Here is a 21,065-nt window from a genome sequence, read left to right on the forward strand (position 1 = left end):
CACCGGGCCCGCAGGACACCCTCAGCATCGCCTCTGATGTCCCCACCAGTTGTTCACACAAAGGCTGCCCAGACCATCCCTCCTGTACAGACACTGCTGCAATCCACAGAGATTTGGCTGATATCCAAGGAGCCAGAGGGGTGAATGATCTCCCAGAAAATCCCGGGGTGCTTTTCCAACTGGGATGTAAGCAGCCACACCCAGAGAGTTGCAATTAATTCCCCATTAGGATAAACTCCAATTTGGCTAAGGTAGGAGGAAAGTACACAAAAAGTCTTGTTCTTCTGCAGAGAGCACCTGCAATTCATGGGGTAACAAAAAGAAAGAAAAAAGAATTTAGAAATACAATCCCAATGCTCATTTGCACTGGAGGAATTAGAAGGCCCTGATCAGCAGAGCCAGCCCATCCTGAGGATGCCAGGCTGTGCTGGAGGCATCTTTGGAGGGCTTTGTCCCAGCAAACACTGTCACCCTAAGGGAAATGCAATGTCCACAACTCATAGCCCAGCCCCAGCAAGCAGAGCTGGGGCAGCAAATGTTTTGTGCAACCCACACCAGAAATTTCAGTCTCTGAAGCAAGATGCCCACAGCAGGCAGAGGAGGCTGTGCCCTCATCATGCTTCCTTGTGCCCTCTGATTTCACAGGCACTGCCACCCAGGACTGCCACCCCAGCACCCAAATTCTACCCCTTGAACTGAGCAAGGCTAGGCAAGGGGCAAACCCCACCTCTCACCTACAATGCACTCTCAAGTACATTTTCAATGCAGATTTTGTAAAAAATGCACTTTTATGCATATCACATATATTTATAAAGATCTTTATATTCACACCTTTACCTTTTTAGCCAAAGACTTCACCCATTTGAGCTGCACATCACAGTTTGTGCATTGCCCACGATGCCTTGAATAAGCCAAAGATGAGAACAAGGACAATCTCTGCTGCCATGTAGTTATGCCTCCAGGTCATGAACCCATTGATCCCACCTGCCAGGTTTATTTTCTTAAGGCTTAAGAGAGCTAGCTCAGAGGAAGGGTGGGGGCACAGGGCTTGTGCTCTTCACACCACCCACGCTGCCAGGAAATACCCTGTCTGTATGTGGGGCTCAGCTGCTCTCAGATATTTTTTCTCTACATGCCCCCAGAGACAGAAAATATTTATATACTATACACCTATAAAAATATGTAGGAATAATATAGGAAAATATGTAAATATAGAAATAGCACAATATATTAACGTATTGATGTAGTTTATCTAAATATATAATGTATTGATAAGTATATAATAAATATACTGTACACACATATGCATGCAACAAAAAGTTGGAAATCTGCTATGACAGAGCCAGGGAAAAGGCCAATATCCAGGTGCAATCAAAGAAAGGAACCATGCTGGAAGTGTGCACAGCACAGACAGAGCCAAGGATTGCCCAAGTCCTGGCCAGTTCCACGACCTGCCATCAAGATGAATAAATGCGTCCCAACAACCCAGGGAACCAAGCATTCCTTGCGCCTCCTCAGCAGCTCCAGGCCAAGGCACCTCCACAATGTGCCTGCTTCATGGTGACTCTTCAGCTGGCTAAATCCTTTTCCCAGGACTGTTTTTCTTTTTGCTTTACCTTCAAAGCCCATCAGAAAATGTGAGTGGCTGCCTGCACAGAAAGTGCAGCTGCAGGGTGGGGCTGGTGGTTCCCTGGGAGGGTGGCATGGCTGTTGTGCTTGCACCCCATGCATTTACCTGGGAGAACCTGGACCACCAGAAAAGGACAATTTTTAACTTCCCAGCTGGACTTGCTCCAAGAACCTGCTAAAGATAATTTAAAGCCAACTATTGATTGAGCCCAGAATTGCATACCTTCCCTCCCCTTACCAATTTCTGCCCAGGTGGATCAACCACCACTGGTCCCAACACCTCTTGCCAACAGGCCAATACTGGGTTCCACCACAGAACTGCAGGCACTGAGAGCTAAATGTTTCATTGCCACCAAGAGAAAACTCCACCCCAGAGCTCCCAATAAAGGCTCTTGCTATTTGACACTATATTTCATCTGTGCATGTGTTGAAAAGTTTTAATCGTGTACCTATGTATAGTCGTGCACCAGCAGTTTCCAGTGCCAGCCAGAAGGCAAACACAGCACCCTCGGTAACAGAAATCACTCTGGAGCCAAGTAAACAAAATGACAGTCCTATAAAGCAGAAAGCATTTGTCCCATTAAGGATTCAATTTGTAGACAGAATAACAAGGGATGAGTTATTTGGCAGTGTAGACATTAACGACGTGGGCAATGTAACAGCAACAGAAATGCTGTGACTGCAAGACCTTCACTCGGGAGTGACTCAGCACAGCAGATGCTTCCTGGAAAATTAATACTTCAGGCTCCCCAAAATGCCCGCAAAGCCTTTGAGAATTTGCAAAAACCAACCCTGGAAGCCCCATCAGCCATCTGATCTGTCACTGCTATAGGGATTAGCACAGGTCCCCCACCCCAGCACAGGGTGGGGACCTGCTGGAGCTCCAGCAGCAACTGTGGGGACTCAAGGCAGTGCTACCAACAGAAAGCAATCATGTTTTGACCTCAAAGCTACCTCCTCATGACCCCCAAACTCCAAAATCCCCCTCATCACCATGGGCACCCCGAGCAAGCCCCTGCCCCAACCCAGGTATCCCCGAGCAGAGGCAGCTGTTAAGGAGGTTAAAACAGAATCGTGTCAAGTAACAAACACCTAGTATTTATTAATAAATTAGTACACCGGAAGGCAATTTTTCAATTCATTCCCCTCTTCCCCCACTCCCACCCCTTCCCACGGGGCAGCTGATGCCACCCTCATACCATTATTTCTTCAAATTGAGCGTAGTACAGACTGTTCGTTACGGGAGCATAATAATTGCAAATATAATCAGACAGACTTCTTACGATGCAGCTTTTTGTCCCCCATACCCCCCACCCCCGACCTCTTTTAATAAAAAGTGAAGTGTGATTTGAAGAGACTATTGAGACCACATAAGGTCTTTGGAGAACTTATCGGCCACATCTGTATAAAAAACAAGAGACACGAGTGTAAAAGCATAGCTTGGTTTAAGTCTTACAGCACGAGGAGAGCGGGACCACTGGCGGCCTTCGCCTCCCCACGTCCAGCACCGGCTCCCTTGGGGGCCCCACCATTCCCACACGTGGCAAGGCAGGGTAACTCCTTACATTCGACTGGAGGCAAAGGATCTTTCCACTGCCTTGAAGGTTGGTGGGGCTTGACCCTTTTCCTTGTGGTTTAAGCGCTTCTGCTGTAGCGTATTAGGAGCACGACGCGTTGTCCGGGTGAAAACCATACAATAAATAACCGTGCTAGTAAAATCTCAGCAATGGATATGAGCCAAACAAGAGTACATCAAATAAAAAAAGTCAGCTCGGGTGGGAAGCTTAGCTGCGTTAAGAGACAGTAACCAGCAACAATTGGGGTGGGATTTTTGCGTGATTTTGCCATTAACTGCCCTGAGGCGAAGGGAAGTGGTGGGAGATGGTCACTCCGAGCGACAGCTTTGACAGAGGAAGGGGATTACAGAGCAATCCCCAATTTGATGTGTTAGATTACACCAGATTGGTGGTCTTTCAGTTCATTAACTGCAGTTTTGGATTTTTTTGTTTGTTTTCTTTTTTTTTAAAGTGCATGGGCTGATCCGATTGGAATGAGAACAATGAGAAGAGAGGCTCGGGGAGGGGGCAGAGGGTGCAAAGACTTGGACTGAGCGATAGAGTTATGGTGGAGGGGTGCAATGCTGGCAAACTGCACCCCCTCCAAAAACCAAGGACACCTCAATGAAAATACTGGCCGTATATTCTACAAAAAATCCCGCCTGCGTATTGTTGGTCATCTTAACGAGTGCCAAGCTAGCTCTAGCAGATATTCGGAGAGCGTGCGGTGACCCAGTGCCTACAGTAAATCGGGAAGGTGGCTATAGACAGAGTCCAGGAGGGTCTGGCTGGCTTCCTGGCTCTTGACTCCAGCGATCTCAAATAGCCTGTCCAGCTTGTCTTCGGCCTGCGGGATCTCCTCGATCACGTGGAGCTCCTCGGGGTTGAGGATGTGCAGCATGTCATCAAAGATGGGCTGCAGGTCGCACGGGTCCAAGCGCACCTGGCGCAGGACGGTGTCCTTCTTTTCTGTAGGAGGAAAGGGATTGGTCAAGGAACACCCCAAGAAACCTCTGCTAACCAGGGCTTGTCCACAGCCCATACCCTCATGCCGCCTCTAGAGAGGGACACGTCACAAGGAGAACTGAGGGAAAGGGTGGAGGGTGACAAGTAATAGGGATGAGGGAGGTGGAGAAGGCAGTGCTGCCAAGGTACCTCAGCCAGGATCCTGCAAGAGCAAACACAGCATTTGTAAATGCTGAATGGCCAACTCGCAAAAGTGAGGGCAGGAGAGGAGCCAAAAAGCTGAATTCTGCTCTTTCAAGTTGTTTTCATTGGGTCAGCTTTATTTTTACACTCAAGTATAAATATGGTAGATTGACTGAGCTCAGTGTTTCACCTTCATCAGAAATTAAATGCAGCAAATTGAAGTCCCTAAAACAAAGGGGGATGACTAATGGTACTTTATGTCTGTAGCAAAGAGGACCAAGAGTGAAAAAAATTTTTAAAAACCCAAAACAAGAATCAGTCTAGAAATTACATTCTCTGGTTAAATCTCACGCAGAAATGCACTGGCGTTAAAAAGAGTTAAAAGCCTTTAAAGATGTTTTTCTGTCTCAAATCTTTATCATCTTTGCTAACAGGATATTCTGGTCGGGAATGAGGATGTGATAAGTGTATCGTGGAGAGCCAGTTTTCCCAGTTATTTACTTGAATGATATCATGTGTTGGGCAGCTCTACCACGTGTGCTGACCACATGGGACACACCATGGTGTCCCTTCCGTCTTCCCACTCTGCCCCAGGTTGGTTTTGGTACCTTTGGTAATAAAAGAGCCTGTCCGGCTGAGCGCGGAGGAGCCGCTGGAGGTGGAGTCGCAGCGCAGGAGAGGCTCGGCTTCGTCGACAAAGAAGCATTTCTTCTCGGAAGGAGAGGGCTCCACAGTGAGCACGGCTGCCTCGGGGGGCTTGGGGCTGGGCGTGGGCGCGGGGCTCACTGGGCTGGGGCTCACCGGCAGCGCCAACTTGTCACCTTCCAGCTTTGGGGGGAGGAAAGAGGGGGAAAATTAACTTGGGGGACGCTAGGCAATGGGTCACACCCAAACCCACCTGCACTCCGGCTTTCAAAATACTCTTGCCCACCCTCAGCAAGGGGTGACGTGTTCTGCTGGCCCACAACAGGCACAGGAGATGGCCTGGGGTGGACATCAGCACCGGCATTTGGCACATCAGGCAGGAGCAGTAACACAACCCACACCCTTGGAAGGAGCACCAGGATGGCACGTGAAACCTCAGCAGAGCATTTTAGCTGGGCTCTCCTTCTCAGACTCAGTTTATTAAAACCTAAAGCACAGCTCTTGGGGGCAAGAGGTGATGATGCCCAAAACCTGCTCCACACCTGTTGTTTGCTAAAAGCTGGTTCCACAGCTCCAGCCAGTGCCAAGGCAGCAAGGTGAGGGCTGTGAGACCCTTCAGGGATCTCCAGTGCAGCACATGGTCCTGACCAGCTCCACTGACCAGCTCAACATCAAATTAATGATTTGTTTGCCCCATCTCACCCTTGCTCCTGTCAGCATCCCATTAAAGCCTGATGGAAAAGTTCCATCCCACCAGACTCCAAGTTCAGAGCAAGGAAGGACAGGCAGGAGCTGGCACTGACCACAGTGTCACCCAAGTGCCTTTGCTTTTTTCCTGTCCTGGATGTGAGCCAAGGGCAAATGTTCAGCTCCACATTTCTGAAGACATCAGGAGCAGCACTGCACTGGAAAGCAGCACCATTTGACAAGTGACAGCTGACAAGAGGCAGGAGAAGATGAAATGGCCTCAAGTTGTGCCAGGGGAGGTTTAGATTGGGTATTAGGAAAAATTTATTCACCAAAAGAGTGGTCAGGAATTGTAGTAGGCTGTCCAGGGAAGTAGTGAAATCACCATCCCTGGAGGCATTAAAAAAACATGTGGATGTGGCAGCTGGGGACATGGTTTAGTGGTGGACTTGGCAGTGTTGGGTTAAGGATTGAACTTGATCTTAAATGTTATTTCCAACCTTCACAATTCTGATTCTATTAATTTGGATGCTGGTGTGAACCTGCTTCCTAATTTCACTGTACTCTGCATGTTTCTTCTTGAAACTTCTTCCCACCTCCAAGACAGTAGCGAACATTATCTACCCTTCTCCACCTCTCAACATCCCCTCAGGGTGCAAATCTCAAGCAGAGCATTTCTAGTTCCCACTCTCCGCAGGAATGAGTTGCCTGGGCCAGCATGCTCACATCCCTAGATGGCAGATTGGGCACTTCTGCAGGTCATCAAGTCCCTCTAAATAGATTATTTTAAGGTCCATCCAATATTTAACCTTCTTCCCCAACCTCGTGTCCCTGCTTGACCTGCCAGGGAAAAGAATTGCAAGCCCTGTCCCCATGCAATTCCCTCTCCCAACAGCATTTCACAACCTGTTTTCTCCTACAGAGGGAATACCAGGCTGTTCCTGCTAACAGGCTTTTGCCTACAACCCAGGGATGAAATGCAGAATTGGGATTAAAGGCTGTGGGAAAGGGAGCTGCTGAGCCACCTCCGCGCCGGCATGGATGTGCCTGAACATTCCTCATCCGTGTCGAGGAATTCGCCACCCACAAATCACATGTCTGCTGGGACGCCCATTAGTTCACATTAAATTAACATTGAAGCCTGTTCCTGGTAGAATAAAAGGGGTTTTTTTCTCCCCTCATTGAAAATAAACAGGGGAGGATTTGTTCTAGCACAGTGCATTACGCAATAGGCATGTTAAAAATAAAAGTCAGCTTTAATTTTTAATTAAAAGAATCTGCTTTCTCCTCTGAAATTCCCTTTCCAGTAGAGTTCATCATGGAGAATCAGCTATGGCCATTAAGGGGGAATATCAAGGACAGCAACTGGCCACTTTCCAAATTGTAATATGCTCTGATATCCCCTTGAAAAATAACATAGGCTTTAGGGGTTAGTTTTTCCTTGTGCAGCTCATCTACCTAATATTCAACCACAAACCCACCTACCAATTCCCAAAAAGGAGCCTGATGACCGAGCAACAATTGGCCAAGGGAGGGCAGGGAGCAGACAGCTGCCCCAGCTCTGTCTTCCCAGAACCAACTCATTTGGAGTTTAATTAAACAGCTGCTAAAACACGCTAGGAAAGACAAAATCACCCGAGGTTATTTGACTGTAGCTGTCCCGGGAGCCCAAAGCTTTCCAAATAGCTGAACAGTTGCAAGCTTGAGGCAAAGCACACAGGATGCTTAGATGTGTGTTAATGTTTAAACCACAGGAAAAAAGCAACTGAGAATGAGGGCTTGGAAAGACCAGGGAATGCAAAAGGTTGCTGTGAGGTGAAGCCTGTGGAATAGGTGTAAAAACACACTATTCACAGCCTGTGACTCACTGCCTTGAAACCACCTTGGCCATTCCTATTTTTATGAGTGGTGACTGGGTGAAACCAAGCTTTGGCTGGGGAAAAAACCCCCAAAAAACCCTCTTGCAACCCTTTTGCCTTTTCAGAGCTATGCGATTTCTCACCTTTACATCCTCATTGCTGGGCTCCTGTGCTTGCCACTGGGGCTGCATCTGCACCTGCAAAGAGAGACACGTGGGACATTGTTAGATGCACAGTCCAGCATGGAAACCAAAGGCACTGCAGTGGTTTTTCACAACAGCAGCCTCCTACGACTCATCAGAGGTGCTCTGCCAGGTTTTTTTTAGTTTTTTTCTTTTTTTGAGCACTGCACCAAGAGATTTTCAATGCCAAAAAATATTAATAAAAAAAAATCCTAAAAGCTCGTGTGCACTTGTAGCCCTTTAGACTGCACCAGCATCCTCTTGGATCCCAGTGCATCTGGGAGGGTGTCTAAGCAGCTCAGGGTGTCTGAAGGCTGTTCCTAAAAGGAAGAAAAGGGGACAGAAGGGGATAGGGGCAGGAGGAAGAGAAGAGGACAGAAGGGGATGGGGCAGGAGAAGACACAGGCTTGGCTTTGTTTTCTTTCACAGCTGCTGTCACCAGCTCTGTTTGAACGGGTTGGTCCTACTTGCTGCCTCCGTTTTACAGTACCGCAATAAAAGCTTAGCTCAGACAAACAGAAACTGCAGCTGCTGTGCTAATATTAGGAAGGAGCAGCAGCAGGCACTAAAAAACACCCTTCCCTGAGGCGATGCTTCCCAGCAATTCCTCCTGCCACAAGCAGACGGGAACAAAAGCGGGTGGCAGGCTGGCTGCTGCTGAGGGTGGCTGTGCAGCCTCTGGGATGTGGGGGGGATAAATTTAGCACCGAGGCAGTCACTTCCCAGATTCCCTGCCAGAAGATGACACCCGACTGACACCAGCCCTTATTCCCAGGTCTGTTATGCCTCCGTAGGGAATGCGGCAGGAAAAACCCCGGCACAAGGAGCAGGGTGGGCTGGGCAGCAGCCCAGGTGATGCTGGTGTGGAAGGCTCTTGCTGTGGACCCCACAGGGGTAGGGAGGATCCCTGTGGATCAGCAGCTTCACGGTGCACAGGGTGTTTGGGGGTCCACGCTGGGGGCACACAGATCCTGGCAGGTTGAACACCTTGGCAGGGCCATGAGGTCTCACCGAGGGGTCGGAGAGGGGCAGTGATGGTGTGTGGTGCTGCAGAGCAGAAGGCATGTCCCCTGGCAGGAGGGGAAGACCATGAGGGTGCTGGGTTGGGAAAGCCCAAATTTCCTCTCTGTGCCCTTCACCTCCCCGTGTGGTTTCAGGAGAATGCTCAACCCCTCTCTGTGGTTGGAGCCTCTTCCCTTAACACATGGCAGCCCTGAGGGGGAGGGCTCAAGTCAAGCCTCACATGACTCAGGATGGGCAATGCTGGGTCTGGGCAGGGTTCAGATACCATAATCAAAACTGCAGCCACCCATGGAGGAAACAGCTCTTCCCCATCAGCCCTGTCTATGTGGGCCGAGTGCTTCTCAAGCAGATAATTTCTCCAGGAGAGCCTCTGGTGGCTTTTCCTTTCTGTGGATTTGCCCACTCACTTTTTCAACTCAAACCATAATGAAGAGGTGATGAAACCCTGATGAAGAGGTTCCAAACCCAATTACAGACTGAGTTAGTCGATACTGAGTTTGGCTAGCAGAAGAAACCATGTTCTAGTTTCCTCTTATGCTCCTAAACCCATTACACTGCAAACACAGAGACCCCAAGAGATGTGACCACCACAGCAGGGAAACCTCAATATCACTGCATATATAAAGTTTATATTTTTGTATTTATGCTGTTTCTCTTTGCATTACTTTATGAATTATTACATTTTGTTTATTGCACATTCTCCAGCATAGTTTAAACCCAATGTCAGTTTGCTGAAAATCAAGTCATGGCTTAGAGCAAACCTGGAGCGATGCCCATTCCAGCAAAACCCAGCCAGCCATACACCTTCCCCAGAGCTCTGGCCACTTCACCTTACAGCTTTGTGCCTCAAATAAAACCTGATGCAACTCCAGAAGGCAATTTTATTCTTTTCCTGGCTGCCTGGGCACTTCCCAGCCCTCAGACCACAGGCCCCTCTGGCTGGGAAATCCATCCAACAGCTTTACTCTCACTCCAGTGCTGGAACATGAACAGCACAAACTTAATTCCTAATTACTGGGCCCAGCCCAGTCCTGCATTGCCAGAAGAGGAAGTGAAGGGGATGGGTGGGAGCTGACAGGGGCTAAGTTTGAGGAACGCTGCTCCAGGCTCTTGACTACCCCCTCAGGCTTTTGACCAGTGAAAGAGCAAGAGATGGAGCCACAAGGCCCTGCCACAGCCCCGTGCCTGGACATGGGCTTGCTTTCACATCCTCTTCTCCTCTGAAATACCCCAAAACCCCACAACTTAACCTCACACCAGCCCCAGCTTTGACACATCTGCTGACTCATGGGATTATGTGTAGCATGAAATTAGCCACAAAACTAAACCTTGCTTGGCTTGGGGCTGTAGCCTTCCCCTCTCCACTTTCAACATCTCCCTTATTCATGATTTGGGTTTGTTTTTCAGCTTTGCTGAGGCTGTGCTGCTGAATGCCCTGAGCCAGGCTGTTTGCTTCCCTTCCATCCAGCTCCTGAAATATTTCAGCCAAGGCCAGCAGAGCCATAAATAAAACGATAAGAGCTTAAAGCACTGCTCACAGCAGGACACTCAGGGGAGCCAATGCAGCCCAGCTATGCCAGCTCCACCCCAGGCCAGCCCAGGTGAGCACAGAGCCCCATGGTAGCTGCAAAATGCTGTTATGCGCCACAAAAAAACAAAACAAAAAAACCCTCATTACCCAGTGGATACTGGTAAAAATCAGTTTTTTCTGATTTTAACCCCAAAAATGAAGAATTGCAGTTTGCTGGGATGGCAAGGAGAAACCTTTCCCTTTTTCCCCCCCGCCACTCTTTTCCCTGTTTTTGTTGTCAGCACCACTAATTTGGGATGTGCCTGTGCCTGATAAGCAGTGCCCAGGCTTGCCTCTGTCTGGCAAACCTGCCTGCGAGGGGACAGATTTTGCAAACCTGCCTGCGAGGGGACAGATTTTGCAAACCTTGAGTCCAACAAACATTTGTGGCCAGGGCCAGGCTTTAAAAGGAACCCTGTGAGTTAAATGCACCCCTAAAAACCTTCCCACAGCTTCTGTGCTCACTGTATTTTCTGGCTCAGCTGCAAAAAACCCCGAGCAAAATGATTCAGAGGGCTAATCTCGGTTTAACCTAAATTCATCCAGTGCCATGCAAAACCAGCATAATCTCCCACAGCTAAAAAAGCAGGCAAGTCTGCAGTGGAGCTTGTTCCTCACCTGAAGGAAAATATTCCTGCCTCATGCTGTAACACTCCAGAGACTCCCATAATTCCCCTATTCCTATCAGGGGTTGTAAATATTGGGATTTCAGAGCTCATAAGGCTGCTGAGGGAACAGGGCCCTACAAGAGAGAGCAGCTTTGCTTCCATAAATTTTGCAAGTTGAAGGCAAACACCAGATAAAGGATTAAAGAGAAGGGTGCAGTAGTGGGTGGGATGAAATATGTTTAGGGTACTGTTTTGCCATCTGAGAACTACAGCATTCAATAACAATTTTTACCCATGACTTGGGGTTATCAGTGCTTTCTTACGACAAAGGGATCATGCAGAGAGATGGGGAAACTCCAATTTGCAGCCAGGGATGCTGGGCAGAGCCAAAGGCATCCCAGACAGCACAGCCATCCATGCATCCATCCCTCCTGGACACATGTGGAATACACCAGCACACTTTGGAGACTCACTGCTGGCTCAGGCCACCCTAAGGGCATCATGCTGGACTCACAAAATAGTTTGGTTTGGAAGGGATCTTAAAGCTCATCTTGTTCCAACACCCTGCCAGGGGCAGAAACACCTTCCTCTAGACCAGGCTGCTCCAAGCCCTGACCTTGAACACTTAGAGGGATGGGACATCTACAACCTCTCTAGGCATTTAGCCACAGGGAGGATGCATGCATTTGCATTGCTTATGAGAGTCCTCACTCCCCCCACAGCACCAAAAACTCTTTTCACTCTTTTTTGCTGTTTTGGGGTTTGTTTTTTTTTTTTGCAAGACTCCTTCTGCAGGGCTGGAGACCACAGCATCCACTCTTGCCACCAACAGGGTGACCCATTCCTCCGGATCAAACCACTCTGGTTCAGAGAGAAATTGCCTCAATTTATCTGTGTTTGGATAGACAAATCACCCGGGGTCAAACTTCAATTAGCTCTAATTAAAGGCTTTCCAACCAGCAGACTAAAAATACCCCAAAGATCAACCTCCATGCCTGCTCCTGGCACCAAGCTCTTGGCTTCCTGGAATGCTGTAAGGATGATGAGCCACCAGCACAATTCTCCAGGGATTTGGTCTCCCGTGCACAAACTGCTTCCTGCACTCCCTGCAGGGCTGTTGTATCACCACCCACACTGACAGCACAGGAGCCAGCTCAGGGAGAGGAGGCAGACAGGTTCCAGCAGGCAGCACCTCACAGAAACACAATGTGCTGCCCTGCTGGATCTGCACCCTGGGGTGCTGCCAGGCTGTGACATCCCACACACAGCTCCAGGATCTCCAGGGCAGGGCAATGGCCAACTCCTGAGGTTGATCATGAGGGATGCTCATCTGAAAAAGCCCAATCAGATGAATAGGGAAAGAGGATGTGACAGCTTGGGTGAACTTGTTAAAAAACAACTCTTTTGCTGAAATTAGCCAAATTTCTCATGTGGAGTTGAGCCACCTGCCTGAAAGATCAACAACCCAATTTAACTGATTTCTAGAAAAACAAGTGAAACTGATGGGGAACCACCCCAGGGTCCAGGTGTGCTGGACACTGGAAAAGACAACATACTGTTTTAAAAAACAAAGAGACACAGGAAAGCAGTTTGGGAGGTGCAGGAGACTTGCATACAGTTATCCTTGAGATCTGGGTTTGCTCATTCTTTGGAACATCTGCTTGCTGTATTTTCAGAGTTATGGGCACAGCTTGTGGTTACTCCATCATTGGGAGTCCTCCACTCTGACAGGTCACCCCATAAACCCTGCTCCTGGAGCCACCACCTGCATTCTGTACTGCTTGAAAAGCACAACCTGATGGTCTCGGCCAAAAGAACCAGGGGCATTCAGCACTGCACAGCCAAGTCTGTTAATTACGTGTCGTGCTGAGGAACAAGTCCCGTGCTTTATCCAATGTCCTTGCCCAGAGCTTTGTCACAGTATTCAAAGTCAAAGCAGTAAATACAAGGACACAGGTTACTACCTACTCCAGGAGAGCAAGAGGACAACATGTCCTTCTGGGACAGTGCGCACGCTGGAAACTTTAACTCATATGTGCAAAATGGCAATTTTCTCTGCCTCGTGTCTCTTCCTAAATATAGCTTAGCTTGGGTTTTTAATTTTATTTTTTCCACCAATGAGAAGGCCACATGCTGCTTAGTTACCAGGAGATGAAAGGAAAAAACCAGCAAGTGAGCAGGAGAAATCAGGCAGCTGGCAAAGCCCACCCATCCAAGATCTGGGCAGGATGTTCAGCACACATCTGACTCAGGGTCTCTCTGAAACACAAGCCCAGGGCTCCTGCCAACACATCCCAACTTCTGATTTCATACAATGGTCACAAGGGAATTAAGTGTTTCATACACTAAACAAAATAATTGATATGACACGGTGAAGGGATCAAACAAAATAATTTAAGATATGCAAACAGAGAAGGGATCACAGTCCCTCATATAAGAAGTTTGTGATGGTCAAAGCAGAATTTGGGAATCCTCTGCCCTGACAAACACTGTTTCAGAAGCTCTATTATAAGCAAAGTTCCACCCTGTCAAATCCCCACCAAGAGCCCAGAGAGGTCTACAAGCACCCACATGCTCCCCTTTGGGTCTGGGTCAGTGCTAAAGCAACAGCAAATGTTTCACCAACCAGTTCAGAGGGAAGAGCCATGCCTCAACCCCTGCCATCTTCATCTACATGTTGTCCCATTGGCTTCTATGTTCAAAAAAAGCCCCACTCATCACCTTGACAAACACTTCTGGCAGACCACTGAGTTATCAGAGCCAAAAAACTGAAACAAGTAAGGCAGCAGTAGCCAAAACAAATCTGCAAAGGTCACTGAAGCACCTCCTGATGACTTACACCCAACTGAGAACCTACTGCAGGATCTTCTGCAGTGATTTATTTATTCTCCCAAAATATGGGACACTTTAAGGCCAGTGCTGGCAAAGAAGAGCAACAACTCTGGAGGACTGCATGCATGGCCTCCCCCATGCCACCAGTCACCATCTTGAAAGAATCAACATTTAATGCTCAATGGTACGTGGCCCTTCTCACAAATCCACGGCATTTGAGCAAGTTTAAAGGGGGATGCTTTTTCCTCCATGTCCCTGGCACAAGGGGTCAGGACTACATCCTCCTGGTGATCTACAAGATATATGCAAAGCACATGGAACTCTAGAGCCCATCAAAACTTTCACTGGGATTTGAGCAAATGTTGCCAAAGCCTTGCTCAAAAGCAACGCGCAGCTTCAACGCAAGCCCCCAAGGAGCTCCATGAAGAGAGGGAGCTACCTGGCCACGAGCTAAGCTCAAGGCCACAGCCGTGTCCCACAGCACTACATCTCACAAGGTGAGACCTGCACCAAAGCCCAGCCCGGCGTTACCGGCGTGGTGTCCTCCATGAGGCCGCGGATCTTCTCCACCACGTCGTTGCGGCGGTGCTGGCGGAGCGCGCTGATGAGCTGGGCCAGGCTGGCCTCGGGCCCGCGGATGGTCCAGTGCTGCAGCGCGGCGTAGGCGCGCTCGTGGTCGGCCGCGTAGCCGTTGGAGAAAGCCGCCACCTCCCGCTCGCTGGCGTTGCACAGGAACTGGTAGATGTCCTTCCACTGGCTCCCCACCTGGGCCGCCACCAGCTTGAGGATGTCGATGCCTGCGGGGCAGAGAAGCCACAGGTGAGGCAGTGGGGTCTGCAGACAACGGGTCTAGCAAAGCTTCTCTCATCCCCAAATCACCACGCTTTGCTTTTCTTGGCTAGGTCTTTGAAATTTTATTACAATTATTATTACTATTGTTTTAACACCTTTTATGAGTTCAGGCTGCAGAGAAGCAGCACCAATAACATGTTCAACAGCTGCTATGCATGTAAAGGGTCATAAATCCATCAGTTAATCCAACACACTCTAAAATCAATAATTTACTTGTAAAATCTGCTGCACTCTTCAGCACAGGAAGACCCTGGGTACTCAACCACCACACAGCTGCAGGAACAGGGCAGAAGAGCACATGCTCACCCACACACCTGCACTGCAGCCACTGCCTTGAGAGAGAGAGAGCTGGATTAAGAAGTGAGTCACCAAAGCACCTCTATAAAGATTAATATTTCCATAACAAGCGCATACAGCAGCTAGGATTGCATTCAGAGCCATTTCCAGTGCAGACGGGCAGGGTGACTCAGTCATGAGGTGGGAGACTCTGTGCTAGGTGAGCATTGGGTGAATGGAAGATCTGGTAGGAAACTAGAGAGCAAAAAGGCAGAGTTTCCTCCAGAAAAGCACTTGAGACATCCTAGCTCAAGACTGTGAGGGTTTTCTCTGTGTAGGTCAGGGAGCAATGCAAACAGCACATTTATCCTTGAGTCTACTACAGGTCAGGAGTCAAAGATTCAAATAAAGCCTTATCTCCTCCAAAATAACTAATTAACCCTGTTTTATTAAGCTGAGCAACACCTTGTTTCAAACAGCAACGTGAAGGGTCAGCACCTGTGAGCTGCAAAAAGAAACTCACTTTTTCCAGAGAGATAACCACACCTTGGGTTTCCTCCTGAGCCAGTGTGCCCCCATGGCTACAGGAAGCACTTCTCTTTCCCTCTGCAGGCACAACACCAAAAATAGCTGCTTACAGAAGAATATCATAGGTTTTTTGATCTGGCCTAAAATTTAACACTTTCTAATGGAGTTTAGATCAAACCTCCCAACTGCACCTTCAGTTCACAGCTCTGATATAGCCAAATATATGCATAAAAAAAAATCAATAGAAACTATAAGACTGATATAGGCATCCTTTTTTATACATGTGCAGGTGTATATACCCACACAGATATATGGCACACATTTATGTATCTATTACATAGATATTTCATAAAGATGTGTGTACATATATGTATATGGCTTGGACACCAGATGCCCACCAAAGCTCTTCTATACCTGCCTTCCTCAGCTGAGAAAATATAACAAGATATAACAAAAGGCTCATGGGTTGAGATAGAGGCAGGGAAAAATCCCTCACCAGTGACTGGCAAACCAGATTCAGCTTGGGGAAATTAGCTGGACCTTTTGCTAATCAAAGCAGAATAGGGTAACGGGAAATTAAAACTAAATCACTTCCCACCCATCTCTCCCTTTTTTCCAGGTTTAACTTCACTCCTGAATTCTCTTCCTCCTCCCCTCAGCAGTAAGCAGAGAATGGCATCTCTGGTCAGTCCATCACACGTTGTCTCTGCTGCTCCTTTCTCCTCAGGGGGACCAATCCTTACACTCCTCCCTTGCCCCAGCATGGGTCCCTTCCACAGGTCCTGCCAACAAACCTGCTCCAGGATGGCCTCCTCTTTCCCCCTCCTTTTCCACTGACTCTGGTGTCTGCAGAGCTGTTGCTGTCGTGGGTTCTCACTCCTCTCTCTACTGGCTGAAGTTACCAGCTTTTTTTTTTTTGCCCCTCTTTATAAATCTGTTGTCCCAGAGGCACTCCCACTATCCCTGATGGGCTCAGCCTTGGACAGTGTGGGTCCATTCCAGAGCTGGCTGGCATTGGCTCCCCTGGACATGGGTGAAGCTTCTGGCAGCTCCTCACAGGACCCACCCCTGTAGCCCCCTGCTACCAAAACATGACCATACAAACCCAATACAATATACACACATATTTCTAAAGTATCTATTCAGCCTGATGTACTTTTATATGTATTTGTGTATATCTGTGTATATATTATACATACTTCTGTATATCTCTATATATAACATAGGTATTTTACATATGTATGTACATATTCTTATATAAAAAGAAGTATGTAAAAAAACCTATAAAGCTTCACAAAGATATTTTTGACCAAACCTCTTCTCACTTAAGGAAAGCTTATCAAACCTGCTATATATAGACCTCAGTTTTCACTTCCAAACTAGATAACACAGCCATGAGCCCACAGTTCTTGGAGCATCCACAGACGGTGCTAAACCTGCTCTAAATCAGGAACACTGAAGTGCAAACCACATTTGGTACTTCCCTGCCCTCCTCCCACCACAACCACCACAGCTCCCTCCCAGCTGTTACCAGACACGTGCTCATACCATCTCATATAGAGCTCTGAGAGCTGGGGCTTCTCCTACCAGAAAAGCTTGGCCCACCAGCCCAGCATGGGGGATGCAGCCCACCCAAAAACCCCAAGCCAACCACAGGGCTTGGTTCTAACTATGGAGAAAAGGCTGTGAGCCTGCTACTGGGGTTTATTCTGGGGTGACTGATGTGACTCAGCTCATTAGATACTGGTGCACATTGCATCACAACAAAGCAGCAGGAATTAAGCCTGGTTTTGTTAATGCTTCCCATCACTCAGATGAAGACCCAGTGGCCCTCAGTTCAAGGGACTGAGCTGTGTGCTTCCAGGCAAATCCCAAATTCCTCTCCCTCCATGACTTTGCATCCAGGCTGGCTGTGCAGAAGCACAGGCAGCCCAGACCACACTGACAGCCAAGCCCTTGTGCCTTCTGATATCACACACCCAGGTTGGTAAAAGGCCCAAAAGACAACTCAGGTTTGCAGTCAGGTCCTTTAAAGCAGAAAACCCAACTGCTTTTGGCATAAAAGCAGCAAAATGCCTGATTCATGCAGCACTGCTTGATTTTATCTCAATCCAGGGGATAAAAAAGTAAAAATCCATGAATACAAGGGTAGAAAAAGCTCTGCAAGGCTTGTGCACCAAGGTAATAAGGGATAATCATGTGTGGGACTGCCTATTATATATCCATATATAGATATATATAGATAAAAACTTATGCACTGAGATATAGATATATATAAGTATATATAGAGAGAGCACTTAAGTTGTTATCTCACTGTTTAAATCTTGCAGAGCTTCTTTACTCTCATATTCAGCAATTATTTTTTGCTTTGATAGATATATATATAAATATATATACACAGAGAGAGAGAAAGAGAAAAAGAGAGAGAGAGAGAGAGGGAGAGAATGAGAGAGATAATGCTGCCCATTTTTTTATGTACACACACACACATCAAGTGAGCAGCATCAGGTCTCCCCACCAGTGCTGCCCTGCAGTGAGACAGTGAGCAATGGCTGGGTGGGAGCTTTGCACACACCCACTCCCATGCACGTCAAACACACAGAAGCATTAAAACATAATTTGCTGGTTTATGATCCCCATGTGGAACATCTAGTCAGCCCAGAAAAGGAAAAACCCATATACTACCTGCTCCCATGTACGTATTTCATGCTGACAAATCCCAGTGCTTACAACTGCTGTACTGGTGAGAGAAGTTTTCCGCTGCTCACAACTTGATTTGCACCGGTTTTATGCGGCAGCACGACATTTATGTCCAAATGTTCTCGCTCAGGATTTATGACAAAGCACTCATGCTTCTACTGACATTTTCAAGTTTAGTATATTTAATCTCACCGTTCAATAAATTGGGCCCATAAACATGTTTATGTCCCTTGGCTATAACATCCCTGGGCACAAGAACACACCAGGCAGCTGAGGACTTAATGGCGCGTAATAATCTTTGGAGAACAAATGTTCCATTAAAAATGAATTTGGAAATGTCTACCTTAATACTATAAGAACCTTAAACTCATTTTCTTGCAACTATTAAATGAATTTAAGGCCCATATGTTCGCTACATCCACTACAATATTGTGCAAACAAAACCCAGAGAGATATGAAGAGACGCGGACAAAAGTGCAGATTTGGCTCCAGTCAGTAAGAAAAACATTGCTCCCCCTGCTCTTAAAAAATAAGATTAAAACCATTACATGACAAGCTGCGGATGCACTCTGCCAAGTATTACTGCTCACACTAAAATAAATTGCTTATGATAAGCTTATCATCCTATTACTTCCATATTTCCAGAAGTCCTACAAACTGGAGCAAAAATCCCAGCTCCACCACAGGTGCTGGATCTTCTCCTTCTCCCTGAACCATGTGGACCTGCTCCCACCATGCCCATCTGCACATCTGGGCTGGAGATGTTGCTCAAAGACCTCTAGACCACAGCAATTCCAAGTAAAATGGCCAAGCTCAGCAGAGATGGTGCTTTAACCCACACATTTCATGCTTCCCATGTGAGGCTGGTCACAGCCACGTTGGTGCTATGCTAAAGCTGCTCCAAGCTTTCCACAGCCTGAGTTGTCCTCCTTTTTTTACCACAGGCCACAGGAACGGCCTAAGAGAGCTGTCACCATCCTGCTGCTGAAGTGGGAGACAGCTCCACCCCTCTCCATCACCATGTCAGGAACCATCACCACTGATCACCCAGCTTTGCTCATGCCTCAGGCAATGGAATTAAAGAGGAACACCCACGGCTGCATCTGGCTGAGCTGTTTTTGAGTTGCATTTTCCATGGTCAGCCCAGAACAGGTAAGGACAGATCCGAAGGATCCAGGACATCCACACATGTCTTAGGTACCTGAGCAGGTAGCATTTCAATTGTCATTATCTTAACACTGAAAGTCTCTAAATGCTGTGCTGGACTACATCATGTATCCTCCTAATATTTTAAGGTGGTGATAACCACACCTTAAGCCAGGACAAAGCAAAGATGCTGTGCACAGGCCAGTGAGAAGCCCAAGGGAGTAAGTACACACATGGGAACACAGGCACAACCAGGCACATCTACAGCCAGGGCAAACTGGGATAAACGGAGACAAATCTGGAAACGGACAAATGCCTCCAGAGTGGCACAAGCAAACACAAGTCCTGCCTCTCCAGAAAGGTCCTCCCTTCAGCTCATCTGCAAAGATGCTGAGCTGAAGGGGCCTGAAGCAGGGCCTCCACTTCTCTATGGCTTCCTGTCAGGTAGTTATAGAATGATAAGGTCCCCCCTGAGCCTCCTTTTCTCCAGGCTAAACACTCCCATGGCCCTCAGCTGCTCCTCCTCAGACTTGTGCTCCATCCCCTTCACACCTGCTCCACTGCCCTCCTCTGGACACTGCTCACCTCAGTCTCATCTTTCCCATAAACACAATTTCAGTTTATTCAGTGACTTCCACTTGCTTGTTTTGAATCTGGTTCAAGATTTTCCCCATCCACTTCCTGCTCCCTCAGATGTGCGCCGCCTCACTGCGGAACAGTTTGATGTTGACAGAGCCATCAGTGCTTCCACGTCACCAAGGTGGTCATCAAACACGCACTTGGCACTTGGCTGAGCCTTAGTGCCCTGTTCTGGACAAGCCTCACTGGTCTCCCAAGCCGTACTATTTGCAGGTTGGACCCAGACCCAGTTCCTCAACATCATTTGGCCTCAAGCAGGGCAAGGAGCCAGTGTGGTACAGGGCTGTGACCAGCAGTGCTGGCACGCTCACCTACAGCACCTGCAAGGCACCATTTCTCTTCTCTGCCATTATTTTTTCACAACTTCAAGCAAACTTAAGAGCAGAGGAAGAGCTGCCTCACACCCAGCAGCACATGCAAGGAAGTCAAACCGCAGCCACAGAGGTGCTAAGGCTCCTTCCTCTCCCCACCCTCTCACAATGTCATTGTTTTCATTCTCAGAGTTCAAGTCAAACAACACTTTTCACAAGAGTGCTCCTCAAGAAAATGCCACCTTTAAGGGGAAACCTCATGCTCAGAGCCCCTCCAATCCAAGTGTCCTTCAACCCACTAGTAATGAAGGGACACAGTGCATGGAAAATGATTAACACAACATCAGTTCAAGTTTTGTAAGTGCCTTATACAGCTGGGAAGGAGAGTTCAGGAGATCTCCCAGGACCTCTGGCATACACAGTCCCATGGAGTGAGCAGCTCAGCAGCCCAGGGTTCCAGAGACAGCTTCATGCAAGGCTGGATTTCAGGAAACTCCATGCTCCAGCACCACCAGGGACAAGGTCCCACCTGTTGACCCATGACACTTGGGGAAACTGACCTCCACCATCCCAGTGCTAATCTGAGCTGGAGCACCTGGAGCTTCTACCACCTACATACAGAGGTATTCCAGAGCAATATTAATCTGTGCACCACATGCTGTGACAAATCCTGACTGTGACACGCAGGCTGGATGAAGCATCACAGACAGAGAGCACAGCCCAAGGGCACACACAAGTCAGACAGAAAAACCACAGTGATGCAGCCCAACCCTCCCCTACACCCAGATAAAAGCTCCAGATCACTGCAAAGCCAGCTCTTCTCCTGAGCTCAGCCCACCTCCCTCCTCCAAATATCCTCCTGACTCATGTGAA

General features: G+C 48.0%; 1 protein-coding gene across 2 annotated transcripts in view; it reads right to left on the reverse strand.

Annotated features, from left to right (window-relative positions):
* Positions 1-2,706: 2,706 nt before the first annotated feature.
* Positions 2,707-21,065, reverse strand: part of TNFRSF21 (TNF receptor superfamily member 21) — a 35,091-nt gene continuing 16,732 nt past the window's right edge. For both annotated transcript variants that reach the window (XM_038132102.1, XM_038132104.1), the window contains exons 4-7: positions 14,272-14,537; positions 7,669-7,722; positions 4,943-5,162; positions 2,707-4,154 (exon numbers count right to left, since the gene is read on the reverse strand). In XM_038132102.1, the coding sequence (XP_037988030.1) occupies positions 3,925-4,154; positions 4,943-5,162; positions 7,669-7,722; positions 14,272-14,537 (770 nt within the window). In that variant the 3' untranslated portion in view covers positions 2,707-3,924. The remainder of the gene's footprint in view (positions 4,155-4,942; positions 5,163-7,668; positions 7,723-14,271; positions 14,538-21,065) is intronic.

This window comes from Motacilla alba, chromosome 3 (assembly GCF_015832195.1).
Source record: "Motacilla alba alba isolate MOTALB_02 chromosome 3, Motacilla_alba_V1.0_pri, whole genome shotgun sequence".
In the NCBI taxonomy this organism is placed as follows: domain Eukaryota; kingdom Metazoa; phylum Chordata; class Aves; order Passeriformes; family Motacillidae; genus Motacilla; species Motacilla alba.